Source organism: Rattus norvegicus, chromosome 10 (genome assembly GCF_021556685.1).
Source record: "Rattus norvegicus strain SHRSP/BbbUtx chromosome 10, alternate assembly SHRSP_T2T, whole genome shotgun sequence".
NCBI classification, from domain to species: domain Eukaryota; kingdom Metazoa; phylum Chordata; class Mammalia; order Rodentia; family Muridae; genus Rattus; species Rattus norvegicus.
This window is the reverse complement of record NC_141543.1, coordinates 58,374,803-58,391,995: the sequence shown is the minus strand read 5'-3', so window position 1 is coordinate 58,391,995 and position 17,193 is coordinate 58,374,803. Positions and strand designations below refer to the sequence as shown.

The following is a 17,193-nucleotide window of genomic DNA, read 5'->3' as shown; positions in this document are numbered from 1 at the left end:
ATACTTTTGTGATCTCACTCTCTTTGGGGTATTTATTAAACTCAGAGTCAGAGAGGTTCCTTTATACCAGTGTTGATGTCTTCTTAGACACTAATTCCCCTAAAGATACAGGGATTGTAGGACACATGAGATGCTAAGTCCAGAGAAGGTAACGGAACGTTTACCTATACCACAGTCTTCTGAACTCCACTCCAGTGGTGCTCATTGTGGTAATAAATGCCTGGCTCATGTGCACGTGCGACACTGGCTAGCACATGGACACTTTGCCTCCTGTCCCTGGGGGCTGGTGCCCAGGAACATTCACGAAGACTTGTCCCCCAGGATGGGGAGCAGCTCCTGTTTGCCAAACCTTCTGTGAAGCCCTGGGCTGTGGGGTGCTGTGCTGAGGGTACGGACTGCCTTTCTGCGCTCTTGGCATCTCCACCTGGGCTGTGGTGTATCTGCTCATGGTCGCCACTGACACAGCCATGCAGAGAGCGAAAGATCCCCAGGCCAGGCTGCAACAGAAGGTACAGTTAGGAAAGACCTAGAGAGGAATTCCAGGGCTGCTCTGGGGTCAACCGCCCACTTGGGAGTAGAGACATTACTGTTACCTATGGTGAATGGTGAATGTTGTTTTGTGCCTTTAGGTATGTCATAGGATAAGGTGTGGAGGTTTCCTTTCACAGGTGGATTTTCTGTTGAACACACACACACACACACACACACACACACACACACACACAGAGAGAGAGAGAGAGAGAGAGAGAGAGAGAGAGAGAGAGAGAGAGAGAGAGAGAACGTAGGACATCAGCCAAAAGTCTGATTATGAATGACTGGCTGGCCCTCAGATGCCTCGTACACCACAAACAAGACCCTATATTCCTGTGCCTAGGAAAGCACAGGCTTAGTCTCTGAAGACAGGCATAAAGGGTCCAGATTCAGAGATGCAAGAATGTGTGAGGCAGAGGGGAAAACTGATCTGAAAACAGGGTTTTCACATAAAGCTGACCATGGAGCAGAAAGCTGTTCCTCCCCTTTCTCATGCCCAACCTCTGAAGTAAGGTTAGAAGACAAGTAGAGAACATCCCCATCCTTCCTATCCCAGAAACAAAAAGAGGAAGAAGCTAGGTTGTACTGGCTGGTTTTGTGTGTCAGCTTGAGAAAGGAGCCTCCCTTGAGGAAGTGCCTCCATGAGATACAGCTCTAAGGCATTTTCTCAAGTAGTGATCAAGGAAGGAGAGCCTATTGTAGGTGGTGTCATCCCTGGGCTGGTAGACCCGTGTTGTATAAGAAAGCAAGCCGAGCAAGCCAGGAGAAGCAATCCAGTAAGTAACATCCCCCCATGGCCTCTGCATCAGTTCCCACCTCTAAGTTCCTGCCCTATGTAAGTTCCTGTCCTGACTTCCTTTGGTGATGGACAGCAATGTGGAAGTGTAGGCCGAATAAACCCTTTCCTCCCCAACTTGCTTCTTGGCCATGATGTTTTGTACAGGAATAGAAACCCTGATTGAGGATGTAGGTCAGGAAAGAAATAGGACCTTTGGATAATTAAGCCAGAGACCCAGCTGGGAGAATTCTAAGAGAACAGAAAACCAAGGAGAAGAAACAGTGAATGAAGTAACACAGGAAAACCTCCAGGAAGCGTGGACGCAAGCTAAGCTGCTTGCCAAGCACATGAAAGTAGGAGGGGGTGGTGGAAAGCACACTCCACCAGGGAACATCCTGACACATAGGGAGAAAGCAGCAGACTGGGTCAGGATGATATTAAACCCTCAATGGCAGCAACGCACTCGGGAAGAAAACAGAGCAACGCCTTAAAAACAAGGACAAATGATTTTCGAGAGTCTTCGGTATCATTTTTCTTTGATGGATGATCAAGCCCAGAGTACCAAATAAGCATCATTCTGGATATGCAAGGATCAAAGTGGCCAACCTCTCTCCACTGATCTTTCAATCGTGCATCATCTGAGGTAGAGCCTCAGAACCCAGGGCACCAGTTAAAAGGAAGGCACTCCAGTGACCCAGGGGGAAGGCATTGTGTACTGAGTCCCAGCTGCAAGTATTAGCAGCCTCAGACTGGGAAGACCAAAGCTGGGATGGGTTTAGAAACAGGTGCATCATGAAGCAGAATGAGGGAGTGACTGCCAAAGGTGAGTTTTACAGACGGGAAAATAACTGTCAGTACGAAATGAAACTACAAAGATAGTCCTTCAAGTAAAGATTTTATTTGGCAGAAATAATTTAGAAATAACTAAAAGTGCAATCCGGAACACCGGGGCTGACAGGGGTAGCCTCTGGCATTTCTGGAGGACAGAGGGAAATGTTGGTTATTGAAAAAGAAAAGTGGATAAGTTTTCTTGGGTCCAGCAGGAGCTGGGAAGCTGTGATTGGCTGGTGTGCGTAGTTGCTAGGTAAGATTTGTAATCTTGGTGGTACAGCTGACCCTAGTGGTTTGCGTGTCAAGCTTGTGCTACACACAGTGTGTTGGGTTCCTATTTAAGTGGTTGACTCTCCCTATGCCTCTAGCTGCCACAGTAAATTTCTGCCTAGATTTTTTTTTTTTAACTCTTCAAAAGTTCCAGGCACCAGGACAATTACGAATGAATGCTCTCAGTGTCTGACTTTCTTTGGTTCTATTTTGTCAGGTTTTGACGCCAAGTGACTCCATTTTGAAGTTGGTGACTTTCTCCAAGCATTAGAGGTGATTGTGTGGGGTGAAAGTGTGAGTACAAGTGCATTGATTTTTTTAAGATACAATATATTTGGGGCTGGTGAAGCAGATCAGTGGGAAAGCATAGCATATGTGAGTCCCTTGGTTTGATCTCTAGCACTGCAAAACAAGAAGCTACAAGGGAATTCCCATGGGTTCTTGAATGGCATGACTGAGTCTCCCCATTAGAGGTCTGCCTTGTGTGTCATGTCTTTCTGAACAAATAGAAGCTAGGTATAAAAGCGACTAGCTCAGGAAAAAATTCTCCAGTCTGAGTTTAAAAATCTAGATTTTGCCATCTGCCAAGTAGTTTGTAAATATAGCATCTTTAATAAGCTGAGGCCTTATTGTTGAAGACACAGCTTACATATGTCATTGAAGATGGAAGAATCAAGCTGATGCCCAGCTTGAAGCTTCACTCCTCCTGACTAGTGTCCGTGGTACTGGAAGGTACTCTGCATGCTAAGAGAGGAGAGAGGTAATCGCCAATATCACTCAGCTACAAACCCCGAGACCTGCAACAGTTACCTGCAAGGTATACTGTGCAACGGTGTCCCAGACGTTATTGGAGCAACCAACCACTTTTTGATTGGACGTAGGTCCCACTCCATAAGATGGAATCCGTATCTAACACTGTTAAAGTGACTGGGCATCTGAGTTAGGTTAGGTCATGAACCCGAGGGGAAACCTACTACTATCCTTCTATAAAGTAATACAAGAATTAAATGACTTCTAATGACCTATCGCTCTAACCATGGAGCAGAGCTTCAATCAGCCCTCATCAGAGAAGCTGCTTCTTGTAGTAGATGGGAATCAACATGGAGACCCACAATTCAGCGATGTGCAGAGAGTGAAAGACTTTGGAGCAATCAGCTCCAAATGAGATTTTTTTTTTTTTTTATTAACCTTGCCCTGGAAGCTCAGAGATCTATGGGGAAGAGGAGGCAGAAGACCGTAAGAGTCAGAGGTGATGGTGATGGATGACTCTAAGGGAACAGTGTCTCTCAGACACAATAGGACTGATGCACCTATGAACGCACAGAGACTGTGATCCCAAGATCTCCATGGGTTCAAATTGGACAAAATCTGAGTACTGAGCAGACTAAGCAGACATGGACTCTCACCTCTAACCAAGAGCATGTTTCAATTGATACTTTCTGGGAAAGGGAAATTTTGTTTTCTCCTATGGAGTATCAAAGGATATATCAATCAACATTTCTGGGCAGACCCTATACTCAAGAGCATAGGAGTATTTGGCCAACACAAAATGAACTCTCTCTCTCTCTCTCTCTCTCACACACACACACACACACACACACACACACACACACACAGACATTTGTTTTGCTTTGGTATTTTTTTGTGTGTGTATGTTATTGGGTTTTCTTTGTCTTGATTTTGATTTTTCCACAGGGGGCACGGTATTGGGTAGATTGGGAGGTAGAGAGGATCTGGGATCAGTTGGTAGAGGAGGAAGAATATGATCAAAGTATCTTCTATTAAAATTTTAAATAAGGAACTAAATTATATCAAAAGAATGTTAAGCAAGCCAAGGGGGGTAATTTTACTCCGCAGATGAGAAGACTGGCTTATGGAAAGGTTATAATACCAGTCAAGAGTCCCAGCAGCTATTTACATGGGCTCTCACCTCTAATCAAGAGTAGCAGCTATCTACATGGGCTCTCACCTCTAACCAAGAGTAGCAGCTATCTACATGGGCTCTCACCTCTAACCAAGAGTAGCAGCTATCTACATGGGCTCTCACCTCTAACCAGGAGTAGCAGCTATCTACATGGGCTCTCACCTCTAACCAGGAGTAGCAGCTATCTACATGGGCTCTCACCTCTAACCAGGAGTAGCAGCTATCTACATGGGCTCTCACCTCTAACCAGGAGTAGCAGCTATCTACATGGGCTCTCACCTCTAACCAGGAGTAGCAGCTATCTACATGGGCTCTCACCTCTAACCAGGAGTAGCAGCTATCTACATGGGCTCTCACCTCTAACCAGGAGTAGCAGCTATCATCTACCTATTCACCTACAGAAATCTATGTTCATCTTCTCTGGCTCCTCAGCACTCGTAACCAAGAGACTCACCAATAGGACCAGCCATAGTCCCATGTCTGAGGCCGCCAATCTTCTGGTCCCAGGTTCACAGTGATTTGAAAACTAGTCATATACATCATGTGAGCCACCATGCCCAGGAGCCCTGTGTAAGCAAAGCTTCATGAGTCACACTTCAGAACACAGCACAGTGGAAAATCTCCTCTACCCTGCATGTGTTGGATGCTGGCAGCACTCTGGCGTCCACAGATCCTTATGTAGTATGTGCATGTGTGCATCCTGAAACCCTCCAGCTGATTCCTCATCCTCACAGTAGAAACTAAAGGGGCATCCACAAACATCCCTGATCAGAACCAAGAGAACATAGCAGATACCAGGACCTGAGCAGGAATTTCCACATGTCTACGGCCCCGCTCTTTTGCTATAGAAGATGTAGCAGTTGGAGTTTGTGATTCTACTTATCATAACTATGACCTGGGCAAGATGTGCTAGGTCCATCAAACACAGAAGTGATGCACAGATTGGATTGATACACATTAACGGAACTTAGTGTGTCTGCCTGGAGGCTGGAAGGAAGCCACATGTTCAGGATGCTATCTTGATGGAGACATTAACTTAAGGACCTTAGAAGGCCAAGAGAAGTGGCTTGGAGAGCAGAGGTAGTGTTAATAAAATAAAGAGTTCTTTGTGGAACATTTATACCAAACGTTGGTGATAATTTTTAAGATACCGAAGTCTGTACAGTAGGTGCACTCTTCTTTTGTCTTTACCAGAGCCTAGCTATAACACTTAACTTACAGTAGTTAAATAATTCTCCTAGTGTTACTTAATATATACTTGCATATGAGCAAGCATATATTGAATATATGCAGTATACTTATATACTTGTAATGGGGCTTGACCTCTGCGCACTCAAGCCTAACCTCTCTGCTACGTGAGCTCTTTGCTATTCCCAGTACCAGTGCAGCCTCTTCCCTGGCTGTGGCACCAACTGGTAAATGTTTCTCTCCACCTGTGCCCATCTTCTTCCTTTTCAACGCTACTTCTGCCCAGTGGAATCAGTCCAGTGACTTATCCAGAAGACCAGCCGTTTTATTGAGCTGGCCAGTGACTGAAGGGAGCCAGCCAGCCTATTCTGTGGCTTGAAGCATCATGTCCTCTCTGGAGAGGGTTGGGAGACACCGTTAATGCTAGAACATACCCGCAAGCACCATGAGGATAGCCACTGAGGCATCCACATTGAGCCGGCTGCATCCAGAACTCACGCTAAAGCCCAGGAGGAGGACACCTGTCAGTATCAGGAAGATATCCAAGACTTCGGCCCCAATGGAGAGCCATAGAACTCCTATAAACAGAAAGGACAGATACGATGAGCATTCAGAACCCATAACTGGGAGGCTTGATCCTTTGGTTTTATTACTAACACACTTTCTGTTCTTGTAACAAAAGACTGGAGGCTAGATATCTTGTGAACAAAAAGGTCTATTAAGTTCATAGTTTTGGACGCTATAAAGTCCAAATAGCATGGGCCAGGTTCTTGCAAAACTGCCTCTGTTATCTTATTACACCCTGGGTATGGCATCATGGTAGAATCATATATTCCAAGCTAACATGAAGCCAGAGAGACAGGGAGAGGTCAGATTGCTTCTGTTTCTGCTTCTGCTTTTTCTTCTTCTGCTTCTTCTTCATCTTCTTCCACTTTTTCATGGGAAGTAACTCAGGGTTAGCCCAAGGGACCTACATTGATTCCTTCTGAGCAGCACCTCCAATGATCTTAAACCTCCTGTGGTCTCCACCTCTAAAGGTCCCTCATCACTTCTTAGTTACTCTACCCTGGGGACCGAGCTTCCAGCGTTAAGCACTCCCTATGGACTCATGTAAGTGGTAGTGATGTGAGACACCTCGCTACCGCAAGCTTTCAATATGAAGAACAAAGTCATTTTTGTTGAGTCTTAGGAACTTGGTGGGTCAAGGGAATCCCAGAGCCTCAAGGAGATGGGTATAACATAAGCAAAACCATGGCATAGGGATGCAAGGGATTCTGGGAATGTCCACTCTCCAGCTTAACAGTCAGCACATTATTTTGATTCCGGTGGAGACATTGCCTCTACTCTTTACAGAAGATGCACAGGGGCTGGCGAGATGGCTCTGTGGCTAAGAGCACCCAAATCTGGTGAGACAAACATCTGTAACTCCAGCTTCAGGGGATCCCACTCCTTTTCTGGCCTCTGCAGACACCTGCAAACAGGTGTGCAGATTCATCCCCCCCCCCAATCTATAAAAGGAGATACATAAAATTAAATATGAGGGCAGAAGGATCTGAGTATTTAAGAGCTTCGGGTGGGCTCCAGTTCCACCTGCACCCTTGTTTCCATGCAGGCTGCCCGTGCACCCTTGCTGGGAACACAGCTGGAGCTGTGTCCGATGTGGGGTGGGGCAGAATGGATAGAGGGGACGGAAGGGAATTGAGAATTTGTAAAAGTTCCACTACCAACCAGGCAAGACGACTGATGGGACAGAGAAAGGCCTAAGACCAGCACGGTCCTCTCTGCAGTTTCATAAAGCCTTTTTCTTGCTGGAAGAGCAAACTCTGAGACAGCAAGCACAAAGTGAATGGGTGATGGGAGGACACGCAAAGGCAATGGCATTCCAGCTCGGCCTCTTCCTTACTCACAGAGTGTGAGGTTGGCCACAGTGGGAACATTTATGGTTCAGGAAGCTGCAGACCCCACCAGTTTCCTGTCTCCTTGGGAAGCTGGCGACCACCTTCCAGCACATCAGGGCTGTAAAACGCACGAAGGGAGCCTTGGAAAAACCATATCGAACCATCTCATCATTTCCCCATTTCCAATTAAAAAAAATTGGAGCCATTCAAATTGTGAAGGACCCCGGCTGCGAGCACGGTGCTTACCTTGCCCCCGGCTGCGAGCACGGTGCTTACCTTGCCCCCGGCTGCGAGCACGGTGCTTACCTTGCCCCTCAGTGGGCACTATTCCCAGGAAGCACGTACACCGCTCACCTAGAAGACAAGGAGAACACACCGTTCTACAGACAGACAAATGGCTAGTGAAGACGTGCTGTGTGTGTACAATTCTGTTCAGCTGTGAGGAAAAATGAATTTACAGAAAGTTGCATGGGACTATAAAATATTATTTTATAAGTGGTAACCCAGGCCCAGAAAGGCAAATATCATTTTCCTAGGCATAGTCTAGCATGTTACCCTTAAGTGTGCATGTCCAGGTGGAAGTAAACATTAGTAAAAGCAGAAGGTAGAAGGATCCCTCATGGCTGGGGGAAGAGGAGGCTCTAATGGGGGGAGGGTGGAAATAGAGACAAGTGGAGAAGAGAGGGTAGAGCGGGGAAGGGGAACTGGCAGAGGGAGTAGGGGGAAAGGGAGCTGGGCAGCAGCAGCGGCAGAAGGGATGTGTGTCTGTGTGTGTGTGCGTGCGTGTGTGTGTACGTGTGTGCTTGTGTGTGAGCTGGGGAGAGACACTACACACACATCATGCCGCAGTCCGGTTCCTGAGTGCACTTCTGTGACTATCTTTACCGCCACAGGAGCTTTCTAAACTTTGTAGTAAGGTGACTGTGGAAACAGACTGTTGCAAGCATTTTTGTGTTTAAATCTTGATAGAGGCCAGCAAAAGTCTCTGTATCTTGCAGATTTGAAAGCCAGGCTCAAAACAAGATAAGTGTTGATAGAGTAAGGGACTGAAAGTGAGGGTTTTGGGACTGTGGGCTCAGTAGGACATTTGCCTAGCATTTGGAAAGCCCTAGGTTTAATTCCTAGTGCTGCAAAGGAAGGAAGGAGGGAGGGAAAGAAGGAAGGAAGGAAGGAAAGAAGGAAGGAAGGAGAGAAGGAAGGAAGGAAGGAAGGAAGAAAGGAAGGAAGGAAAAGAAGATGGGACTTTCTTACTTGAGACTTGGAACATTTCCCCACATCACTACCTGCTATCTCTCTACCTGATGCTTGGAGATGTATATTAGTCTGTTTTCTACTATAACAAAATACTCAAATCTGGATACTTTACAAAGAAAATACATAGTTTTCTAGCTTACAGTTCTGGACCTGTAAGAGCAAAAGTCTGGATTCTGCTTGGCTTTGATGAAGGCCTGGACTTCTTTTTTATTTATTTATTTATTTATTTATTTATTTATTTATTTATTTATTTATTTATTTATTTATTTATTTATTTATATTAACTTGAGCATTTCTTATTTACATTTCGAATGTTATTCCCTTTCCCGGTTTCCGGGCAAACATCCCCCTAATCCCTCCCCCTCCCCTTCTTTATGGGTGTTCCCCTCCCCATCCTCCCCCCATTGCCGCCCTCCCCCCAACAATCATGTTCACTGGGGGTTCAGTCTTAGCAGGACCCAGGACTTCCCCTTCCACTGGTGATATTACTAGGATATTCATTGCTTCCTATGAGGTCAGAGTCCAGGGTCAGTCCATGTATAGTCTTTAGGTAGTGGCTTAGTCCCTGGAAGCTCTGGTTGCTTGGCATTGTTTTTCATAAGGGGTCTCGAGCCCCTTCAAGCTCTTCCAGTTCTTTCTCTGATTTCTTCAACGGGGGTCCTATTCTCAGTTCAGTGGTTTGCTGCTGGCATTCGCCTCTGTATTTGCTGTATTCTGGGTGTGTCTCTCAGGAGAGATCTACATCCGGCTCCTGTCAGCCTGCACTTCTTTGCTTCATCCATCTTGTCTATTTGGGTGGCTGTATATGTATGGGCCACATGTGGGGCAGGCTCTGAATGGGTGTTCCTTCTGTGTCTGTTTTAATCTTTGCCTCTCTATTCCCTGCCAAGGGTATTCTTGTTCCCCTTTTAAAGAAGGAGTGAAGCATTCACATTTTGATCATCCGTCTTGAGTTTCATGTGTTCTATGCATCTAGGGTAATTTAAGCATTTGGGCTTATAGCCACTTATTAATGAGTGCATACCATGTGTGTTTTTCTGTGATTGAGTTACCTCACTCAGGATGATATTTTCCAGTTCCAACCATTTGTCTATGAATTTCATAAAGGCATTGTTTTTGATAGCTGAGTAATATTCCATTGTGTAGATGTACCACATTTTCTGTATCCATTCCTCTGTTGAAGGGCATCTGGGTTCTTTCCAGCTTCTGGCTATTATAAATAAGGCTGCTATGAACATAGTGGAGCACGTGTCTTTTTTATATGTTGGGGCATCTTGTGGGTATATGCCCAAGAGAGGTATAGCTGGATCCTCAGGTAGTTCAATGTCCAATTTTCTGAGGAATCTCCAGACTGATTTCCAGAATGGTTTTACCAGTCTGCAATCACACCAACAATGGAGGAGTGTTCCTCTTTCTCCACATCCTCGCCAGCATTTGTTGTCACCTGAGTTTTTGATCTTAGCCATTCTCACTGGTGTGAGATGAAATCTCAGGGTTGTTTTGATTTGCATTTCCCTTATGACTAAAGATGTTGAACATTTCTTTAGGTGTTTCTCAGCCATTCGGCATTCCTCAGCTGTGAATTCTTTGTTTAGTTCTGAACCCCATTTTTAATAGGGTTATTTGTTTCCCCGCGGTCTAACTTCTTGAGTTCTTTGTATATTTTGGATATAAGCCCTCTATCTGTTGTAGGATTGGTAAAGATCTTTTCCCAATCTGTTGGTTGCCGTTTTGTCCTAACCACAGTGTCCTTTGCCTTACAGAAGCTTTGCAGTTTTATGAGATCCCATTTGTCGATTCTTGATCTTAGAGCATAAGCCATTGGTGTTTTGTTCAGGAAATTTTTTCCAGTGGAAGGCCTGGACTTCTAACTAAATCACACATGGCAGATGCCGTCACGGTGGGAGGAGGTACAAGAGGTAGAAAGTGGCCACTGTGCGATGGGAGGCACAAGAGATTCACAAGCTCAGGAAATTACCAGGCTCTCAGGAGAAAGAGGGTAACCGCCAATGATCTAATCATCTCTCACTGGGTCCTATCTCTGAAAAAGTCCTACTCTCTTAAACCACCACACTGGGACCAGGCTCAGTGTTGAACCTTTGGGGGATACCCTCAAACCACATCCCAAGCACATGAAAGGAGTGTGTCCTTATTCTGAGGAGAGCTGTCTTTTCTAACAGTAATGCAGGAGAAGCCAGAGGTAGGGTACGGGCAAGGCAGGGGCAGGACTGAGGCTGGGGCAGGGCAGGGGCAGAGGGAGCCAGGAGTAGGGCAGGGGCAGAGGGAGCCAGGCGCACATCAGGGGCAGGGCACAGAGCACCAGAAGGCCAGCTGCACAGATTAAGAGAATTCCCGATAGCTTAGAAGGACAAGATTAGCTGGGACCAGAGAGCTAGACCCGAGTGACCCCTTGATTAATGTGAATCCTCAGAAATGGTGTTCCTTCTGAACAAAGCCAGCAGGATTAAGAAGAAAAATCTTTACAAATCCCATGAAGCCAGAGAGGCGGGTGTTACATAGCTTGGCAGGGCTTGGGCGGCCAAGAGGCACATCAAGCCAGCCGTAGGAGAATGCATACAAGCCCAGGGTGCTCAACTCTGCCCCAGAATCAAGGCTCCGGGGCTCCCCATGCGCCCCTGTCTGAATGTTCCGAGTTCAGCACAACAGCTCAGGGTCTACTCAAGCACACTTCATTGATTCAGAGATTTGCCCAAGGGAAAGAAGATGAGAGTCTTGACTCTTCCAGGAGTTTTCACCGCAAATATTTATTTCAGAATGGGAAAAAAGAGTTGTAGTTTCCCCTTTAAAGCACTGCAGGGCCCACATGCAGGGAGATGAGCTGATTTAAATGGGGAACCTTTTCTCAGTCAGGTCCTGTGCCACAGAACTGGGGTGCTGACCCACCCTTAATCCTGCATTTGGTTAGGGACATTTTCCCTGAAACCAGAGTTCTTATTGCCAGTAACACTGAGCCCATTCCACCCCCTCAACTCCTTCTCCACTGATTGTACCATTTCTCCTTCATTTCTGGTCTGGCCCTTCCTTTCTTCCGCCCTGAGTCCTGGGTGCTTGTGATGCAATGCAGTCAGTGAATGAGTGCTACGTTCTGTACTTAGTTGAAAACATGCCTTTGGGGGCCTAGGCAAAGCTCTAAACAGAGTTTCCAATTGGGAGATTGAAAAATCCAAATCCCTCCCTTAGTAAAAGCGAAGGATCTGTCTGTATTGAGCTCCCAAAAGGACCTGACCTCAATGCTGAGTTGGACTCAAAGAGATGACACCTTGGCCAAGGCATGAAGTTCAAGGTCACTGGCAATCCCAATTTCATCTGTGGTTAATGAGTTTTGGGAAACACTGGAATGTGTCATACTAATCAGTTCCTTGAAACTTCTCAGAGATATTTTACATGCTAATGGACACTGAGTTTACAAGAAAAAAATATAATATGCAATAGTTTCCAGTCTTGTCTTAAACTCTCTTTTTATTTTCTTTAGAGAACATATTTGTGGGGTAAGTTTGGGACCATCCAGTGAGGTCCTTGTTAAAGGCTCTTCTCATCCTGAACTCAAGAACAGAGGTGCACAAAGTTGGGAAGGAAACAAGAAACACATTCTTAACTTCTACTCAAGATTGTGTGCGAATTGCCAAGAACATCAGTCTTCTTTAAAATTTAGTGTGTGTGCCAGTTGATGTAGGAAAGGCCCTCTAGTATTACCACCCAAATAGAAGTGGTGTGTGTGTGTGTGTGTGTGTGTGTGTGTGTGTGTATTCCCTAGGTTGAATGTCAAGTGGTCTTCCTCTACAGCCTCTAAAGTGGTTCTCAACCTTTAGCAAAGCACTAGCTCCCAAAATATTTATATTGAGGTTCATAACAGTAGCAAAATTACAGTTACGGATTAGCAATGAAGATAATTTTATGTTTGGGGTCAGTACAACATGATGAACTGTATTCAAGGGTTGCAGCATTGGGAAGGCCGAGAACTGCTGTGCTAGGGAAGGAGTCTGAAAGAGCTTCCCACAGTCTCTTAATGTTGCCCCCAGATCCTATTTCAGTATGAAGAACTTCCCCTCACATGCACATGAGCTGACTAACGACTTCTTATCCAAAGCCTAGGGACAATTGGTACAGGTACCAGCCTCGTGTTGCTGTGACTAAGGGACACAGGCCTTATGCAGAAGGTCAGCTTATACCCACTTCTGGGCCTCCTCAAGGTTCAATTCTTCCCTTTCCTTTCTCAAAAACAGCTATGGCAGTTTTTCTCACAAGGAAAGCAGCTTGCATCTCTCTAATTTTCTAATAGTTTCCTCAAGCTCAGCTGCCATTGAAGGCCCTCCTCCCTGGGACATCACAAATAGCACTCCAATGCCAGTCATGTTTCTCCAGTTACACTTTCCCCCTGATACAAGGGAGAAGCAGCTGCTCCAGCGACAGGAAAAGACCACGTGAGCTCTGTTCTGTACTGAGGCTTCCTCCTGTTCCTTGCCCTGTGTTCTAGTGGTAAAGCCTGATTTGGCTGCCCCAGACCAGGCCAATTCATTTCTGTCTGCCTGGAACACCCTGATTCCTGATTAAAATCCTGGATATGGGGCTTGGGGAGGACAACTCAGTTGATAAACTGCTTGCCTCCAAAGCATGAGTTCGAGCCTCAGAACCCAAGTTAAAATGCTGGCCATGGTGGTGTTAGCTTGCAGTCCCAACGGTGGGGGAGTGGGAATTGGAGAATCCTGGGGTGAATTGCTGGCCAGCCATTCTTGCTCTAATTAGTGAGATCAGGGCCAATGAGAGATCCTGACTTAAAGCAGGTGTCATCATTCTCAAGGATGACACCTGAGGTTGTCCCCTGGTCTACACATATATGCACACACACATAGCCCCCTTCAACACACATGCACAAACATGCACACATTTAAAACTAAGGCACATGTAGTGGCTTGGTACAATGGCCACCTGCCTTATGAAGACTCTAGACCTAAGTAAGTAGCATCTCCTTCTCCCACTAACATGGATGGATGAGCCTCTGTCTTAACCATCACCACACCCTTTCTTGTCTTACTGTTATAGTAGATATTTGCCAGAGGCTTTTAGCTCTCAGCACTGTGGCCCTCTCTGTTAAACCCCTGTTCCCTAGCTTTGTGCCAAGCATGGAAATGCTTATTAGTGAATATATTCCATGATACTCAAACTCTCTTCTATCCAGAGGGCTTTTCTGTGTTCTGGGGTGTGTTTCTCTAGCTGTGATGTATGCCATAATCACCAGGGAAGGGAATTAGAAACAGAGAGAGATACTCTAGAGAGAGCAGAGTTGAAGGGAAAAGAAATGCTAACACTTTGAGGATGGGAAGAGAAACAGCAATTAGAACTCCAGGGAGAGCAAAAAAAATCTGTACAAACAATAAATATAACGAGAGCACCCTTTCTGTTGCCAAAATGTGCAGCATCTAGTGAAAGCTAGTGGCTCGTTAAATACAGCAGTGATATTACTTGACCGAGAAGATGGTAGCCATTATGTGGGGTATTGCCACAGAGTGATACATTTTACTTATTATAATGTTGAGTTAATAGCTAACATCTAAAATGAAGATATCCAGGTTCGTCCTTCATATTGGAATAGTTTTCCTTGAAGGAAGGGACAGAGAATGGTGGTTTTACTTCTAACCCTTTCAGAATGTATGATTCTTATTATCTCTATGTAAATTTTATCTTAGTTAAACTGCAAAACAAAACAATAACAAAACTTCTAACCAACCGATCAACCAACCAACCAACCGATCAAATAAACAAAGAGCAGGTTTCTAGACTCTAGCCCGGATCCATTGAGTTAGAGCCTCTGGGGCTGGGTGTCTGGAAGCTTTCAGGGCGATTCCAATCCCTGCCATTATACACAGTTGTGGAAATAGATGAGGCCAACTCAGATGTGGGGTGAACAGATTTGGAAACAGAACAGAAGTTCTTAAGCCATTTGCTTATGGATGTGGTGCCTACAGTTCCCAAACAGAAAATATGGGACTTTCTTGGTGATCCTAGAAGAGGTAGAATCAGAAGCCAAATGTAACTGTGTGTGGGTGGGTACAGGGTGTCAGGGGGCACCAAGAGAGTGAGTGTGTTTTATACACTGGTACTCTAGAGAAAAGAGAATTTGGGAGGTCCCTTTCGTAGCCTTTCCTAGCATTAGTGATGTGTCTGAGTCACACTTAGGTAGGGTATGTATTTGCCCCTCAGTAGCCCGCGTGGATGGGGTTGAGGCAGTTGTACTGTGTCTCAGAGTATTGTTCCTTATTGGAGTCCACTCAGGCTGCAAGAGCAATTTTTCAAATGGTACAAGGGTGGCAAAATAAACATCTGAATGAGAAACATAAGTCCGAGAATATACGTGGGGACTGTTAGGGATGCCTGCCCCCTTTTCACTCTGGGGCTTTTGCTGTGAAAGCAGAGAAACTCAGCCAGCCCTGAGCATAGGTCTCAGTCAGCCTGACTAACAGCATGGTTGACATTTCTCTGTCTTCTATTCTCCGTGAGGCAACTCTGTTTTATGTACTAATCCCCCCAATTGTCTCTTTTTCTCCCTCACCCTTTACTTTATAGGGCCCCACTGTCCATCAACAAAATCCAGAAGATGTTAATAAATTGGGGCTGACTGACCCAAGACAGAGCTTACCGCTGTGCAAATTCTCTGAGCCCCAGTCTCCTGCTTTAGAGCGGAGGGAGGGACATCTAATGTGCAGGGCCGTTTCAAGGACAGACTGAGTTAAAGGTCCAGCTTGTTTTGGGCCATGATTGTGATAGATCTGGTAGGTGATGGGAAGAGCTGTGTGTGTGTGTGTGTGTGTGTGTGTGTGTGTGTGTGTGTGTGTGTGTTTGCTTTGTTTTCTTGTTTGAAATAGATTCTGTTTCAAGAGGCATTAAAAGTGCAAGGGAGGCCCAGCTCAGCATCGGAGGAACTGGGGCAATGGCTCAGGGTTGAGAGTTTGCTGATCTTGCTGAGGTGTTGGCTTTGGTTTCCAGAACAAGTGAGGTGGTTCACAACTGCCTGCAACCCTAGATGCTGGGGATCTATGCCTTCTTCTGGTCTCTGAGCAAACACACACATACATACACACAGACAACACACACACACACACACACACACACACACACACACACACACACACACACACTAAAGCTGGGCATGGCAGTACACACCTTTAATCCCAGCATTGGAAGGCAGATTTATCTTTGTGAGTCTGAAGTCAGCCTGATCTACATTTCAGGTCAGCCAAGGTTACGAAGTTAGACCCCATTCCAAGGAACAACGACATCATCATCATCATCATCATCATCATCATCATCATCATCATCATCATCAACAACAACAACAACAACAACAACAACAACAACAACAACAACAACAACTTTTGAAGTGAGAAAGGAATCTTAGGGACGCAGCTTAGAGGTGGGTAGTGGCCAGGTTTTGGTTCTTGAGGAACTGAGAGACAAGTGGCAAGTGGACGAACCCTTGTGCTTAATCAAGAGTATGCCAGGCACTTCCTCCATGAGCATCTCCATGGTTCCCATTTTATAGATGAGAAAATTGAGACTCAGAGGTAAAGGACTTGCTTAAGCTTACTAGACAGTCTATGGCAGACCCAAGATTCAGACCCAGGCGGTCTGCGTCTGGAGCCCCTTCTTTCTCAGGCCATCCTGATCCTGTTGGCCTGGGGACACACAGACTGCACTCACCTGTGCTGTTGAGGCTTTCCTCACAGGACTGCCAAAGCCCTGTGTGGAACCTGCGCTGGATAAACTTGTCATCCCCTGTCTCCCAGATGTACTGGACGGCCTTGCTGTCATCGAGCCTTCTGCCTGTGCTGCTGCTGGCCTGGCTAAAGTGAATGCAGTTTGAGCCCCCGAGGAGATCCTGGCATAGAGGTTTTGTCATTCGTCGGATTCCCTCACACCAGTGGCTGCTGCCCATGGCTGTGAGGGAGAAGGCAAGGGCCAGGCAGATGGGGAAGAGGGTCAGTGTCTGTTGCCACCTCACGCTGTCCATGCCAGATTGATGTTCCCAGTGCCAGTGTGAGTGAAGGCCCCCTCCTTTCTGCTGTATTATGGTCTCCACCCCCAAGCCCTGCCATCTGGCATGCTGACCCAGCTTCTTCCTGGTACCCTGGGGGTAACCTGTACATATTCCAGCATATAGCATTTGTGTAAGTACCATGGCCAGAGCTATTCTCCTAGGAAGAGGTTCAGGGTGGGCCTTTCCACCCACCCTAGGATGAGTATGTGCAAGGGACATTGGTCCAGTTTTTAGACATCAGTGGTAAAAGATGCATAGCATAAAATTTACTGCCTTAACCGTTCAGTGTACGGTTCTGTGGCAGTAAGCATGGTCATATTGCTTGGAGACTTTCACCTCCATCTCTAAAACTCCTTTTAGCTTACAGTCACAGCTCTGTCACCATTAAACAACTGTCTGTTCCCTCTCCTCCCAGGAAGCCTCTGTGGTCCTCATTGTCTTGAGAAGCCTCATAGAAATGCAACAT

General features: G+C 46.0%; 1 protein-coding gene across 1 annotated transcript; it reads right to left on the bottom strand.

Moving 5' to 3' along the window:
- Positions 1 to 247: 247 nt before the first annotated feature.
- On the bottom strand, positions 248 to 16,700 carry Gsg1l2 (GSG1-like 2). Its single transcript, XM_087575110.1, has 5 exons — positions 16,391 to 16,700; positions 7,727 to 7,774; positions 5,957 to 6,100; positions 4,789 to 4,900; positions 248 to 497 (listed from the first exon to the last, which is right to left on the bottom strand). The coding sequence occupies exons 1-5, from the start codon at positions 16,698 to 16,700 to the stop codon at positions 248 to 250; spliced, it is 864 nt and encodes a 287-aa protein (XP_087431236.1).
- Between the last annotated feature and the right edge of the window lie 493 nt (positions 16,701 to 17,193).

Excerpts from the sequence above, each read along its gene's own strand:
- Gsg1l2 (XM_087575110.1), bottom strand. The coding sequence starts at position 16,700 with ATGGACAGCGTGAGGTGGCAACAGACACTGACCCTCTTCCCCATCTGC. Across the intron at positions 6,101-7,726 it reads AGTGCCCACTGAGGGGCAAG|GAGTTCTATGGCTCTCCATT; the intron begins GTAAGCACCGTG and ends TTCTGTTTATAG. Across the intron at positions 498-4,788 it reads GACTATGGCTGGTCCTATTG|CCTGGCCTGGGGATCTTTCG; the intron begins GTGAGTCTCTTG and ends CTTCTGTTGCAG.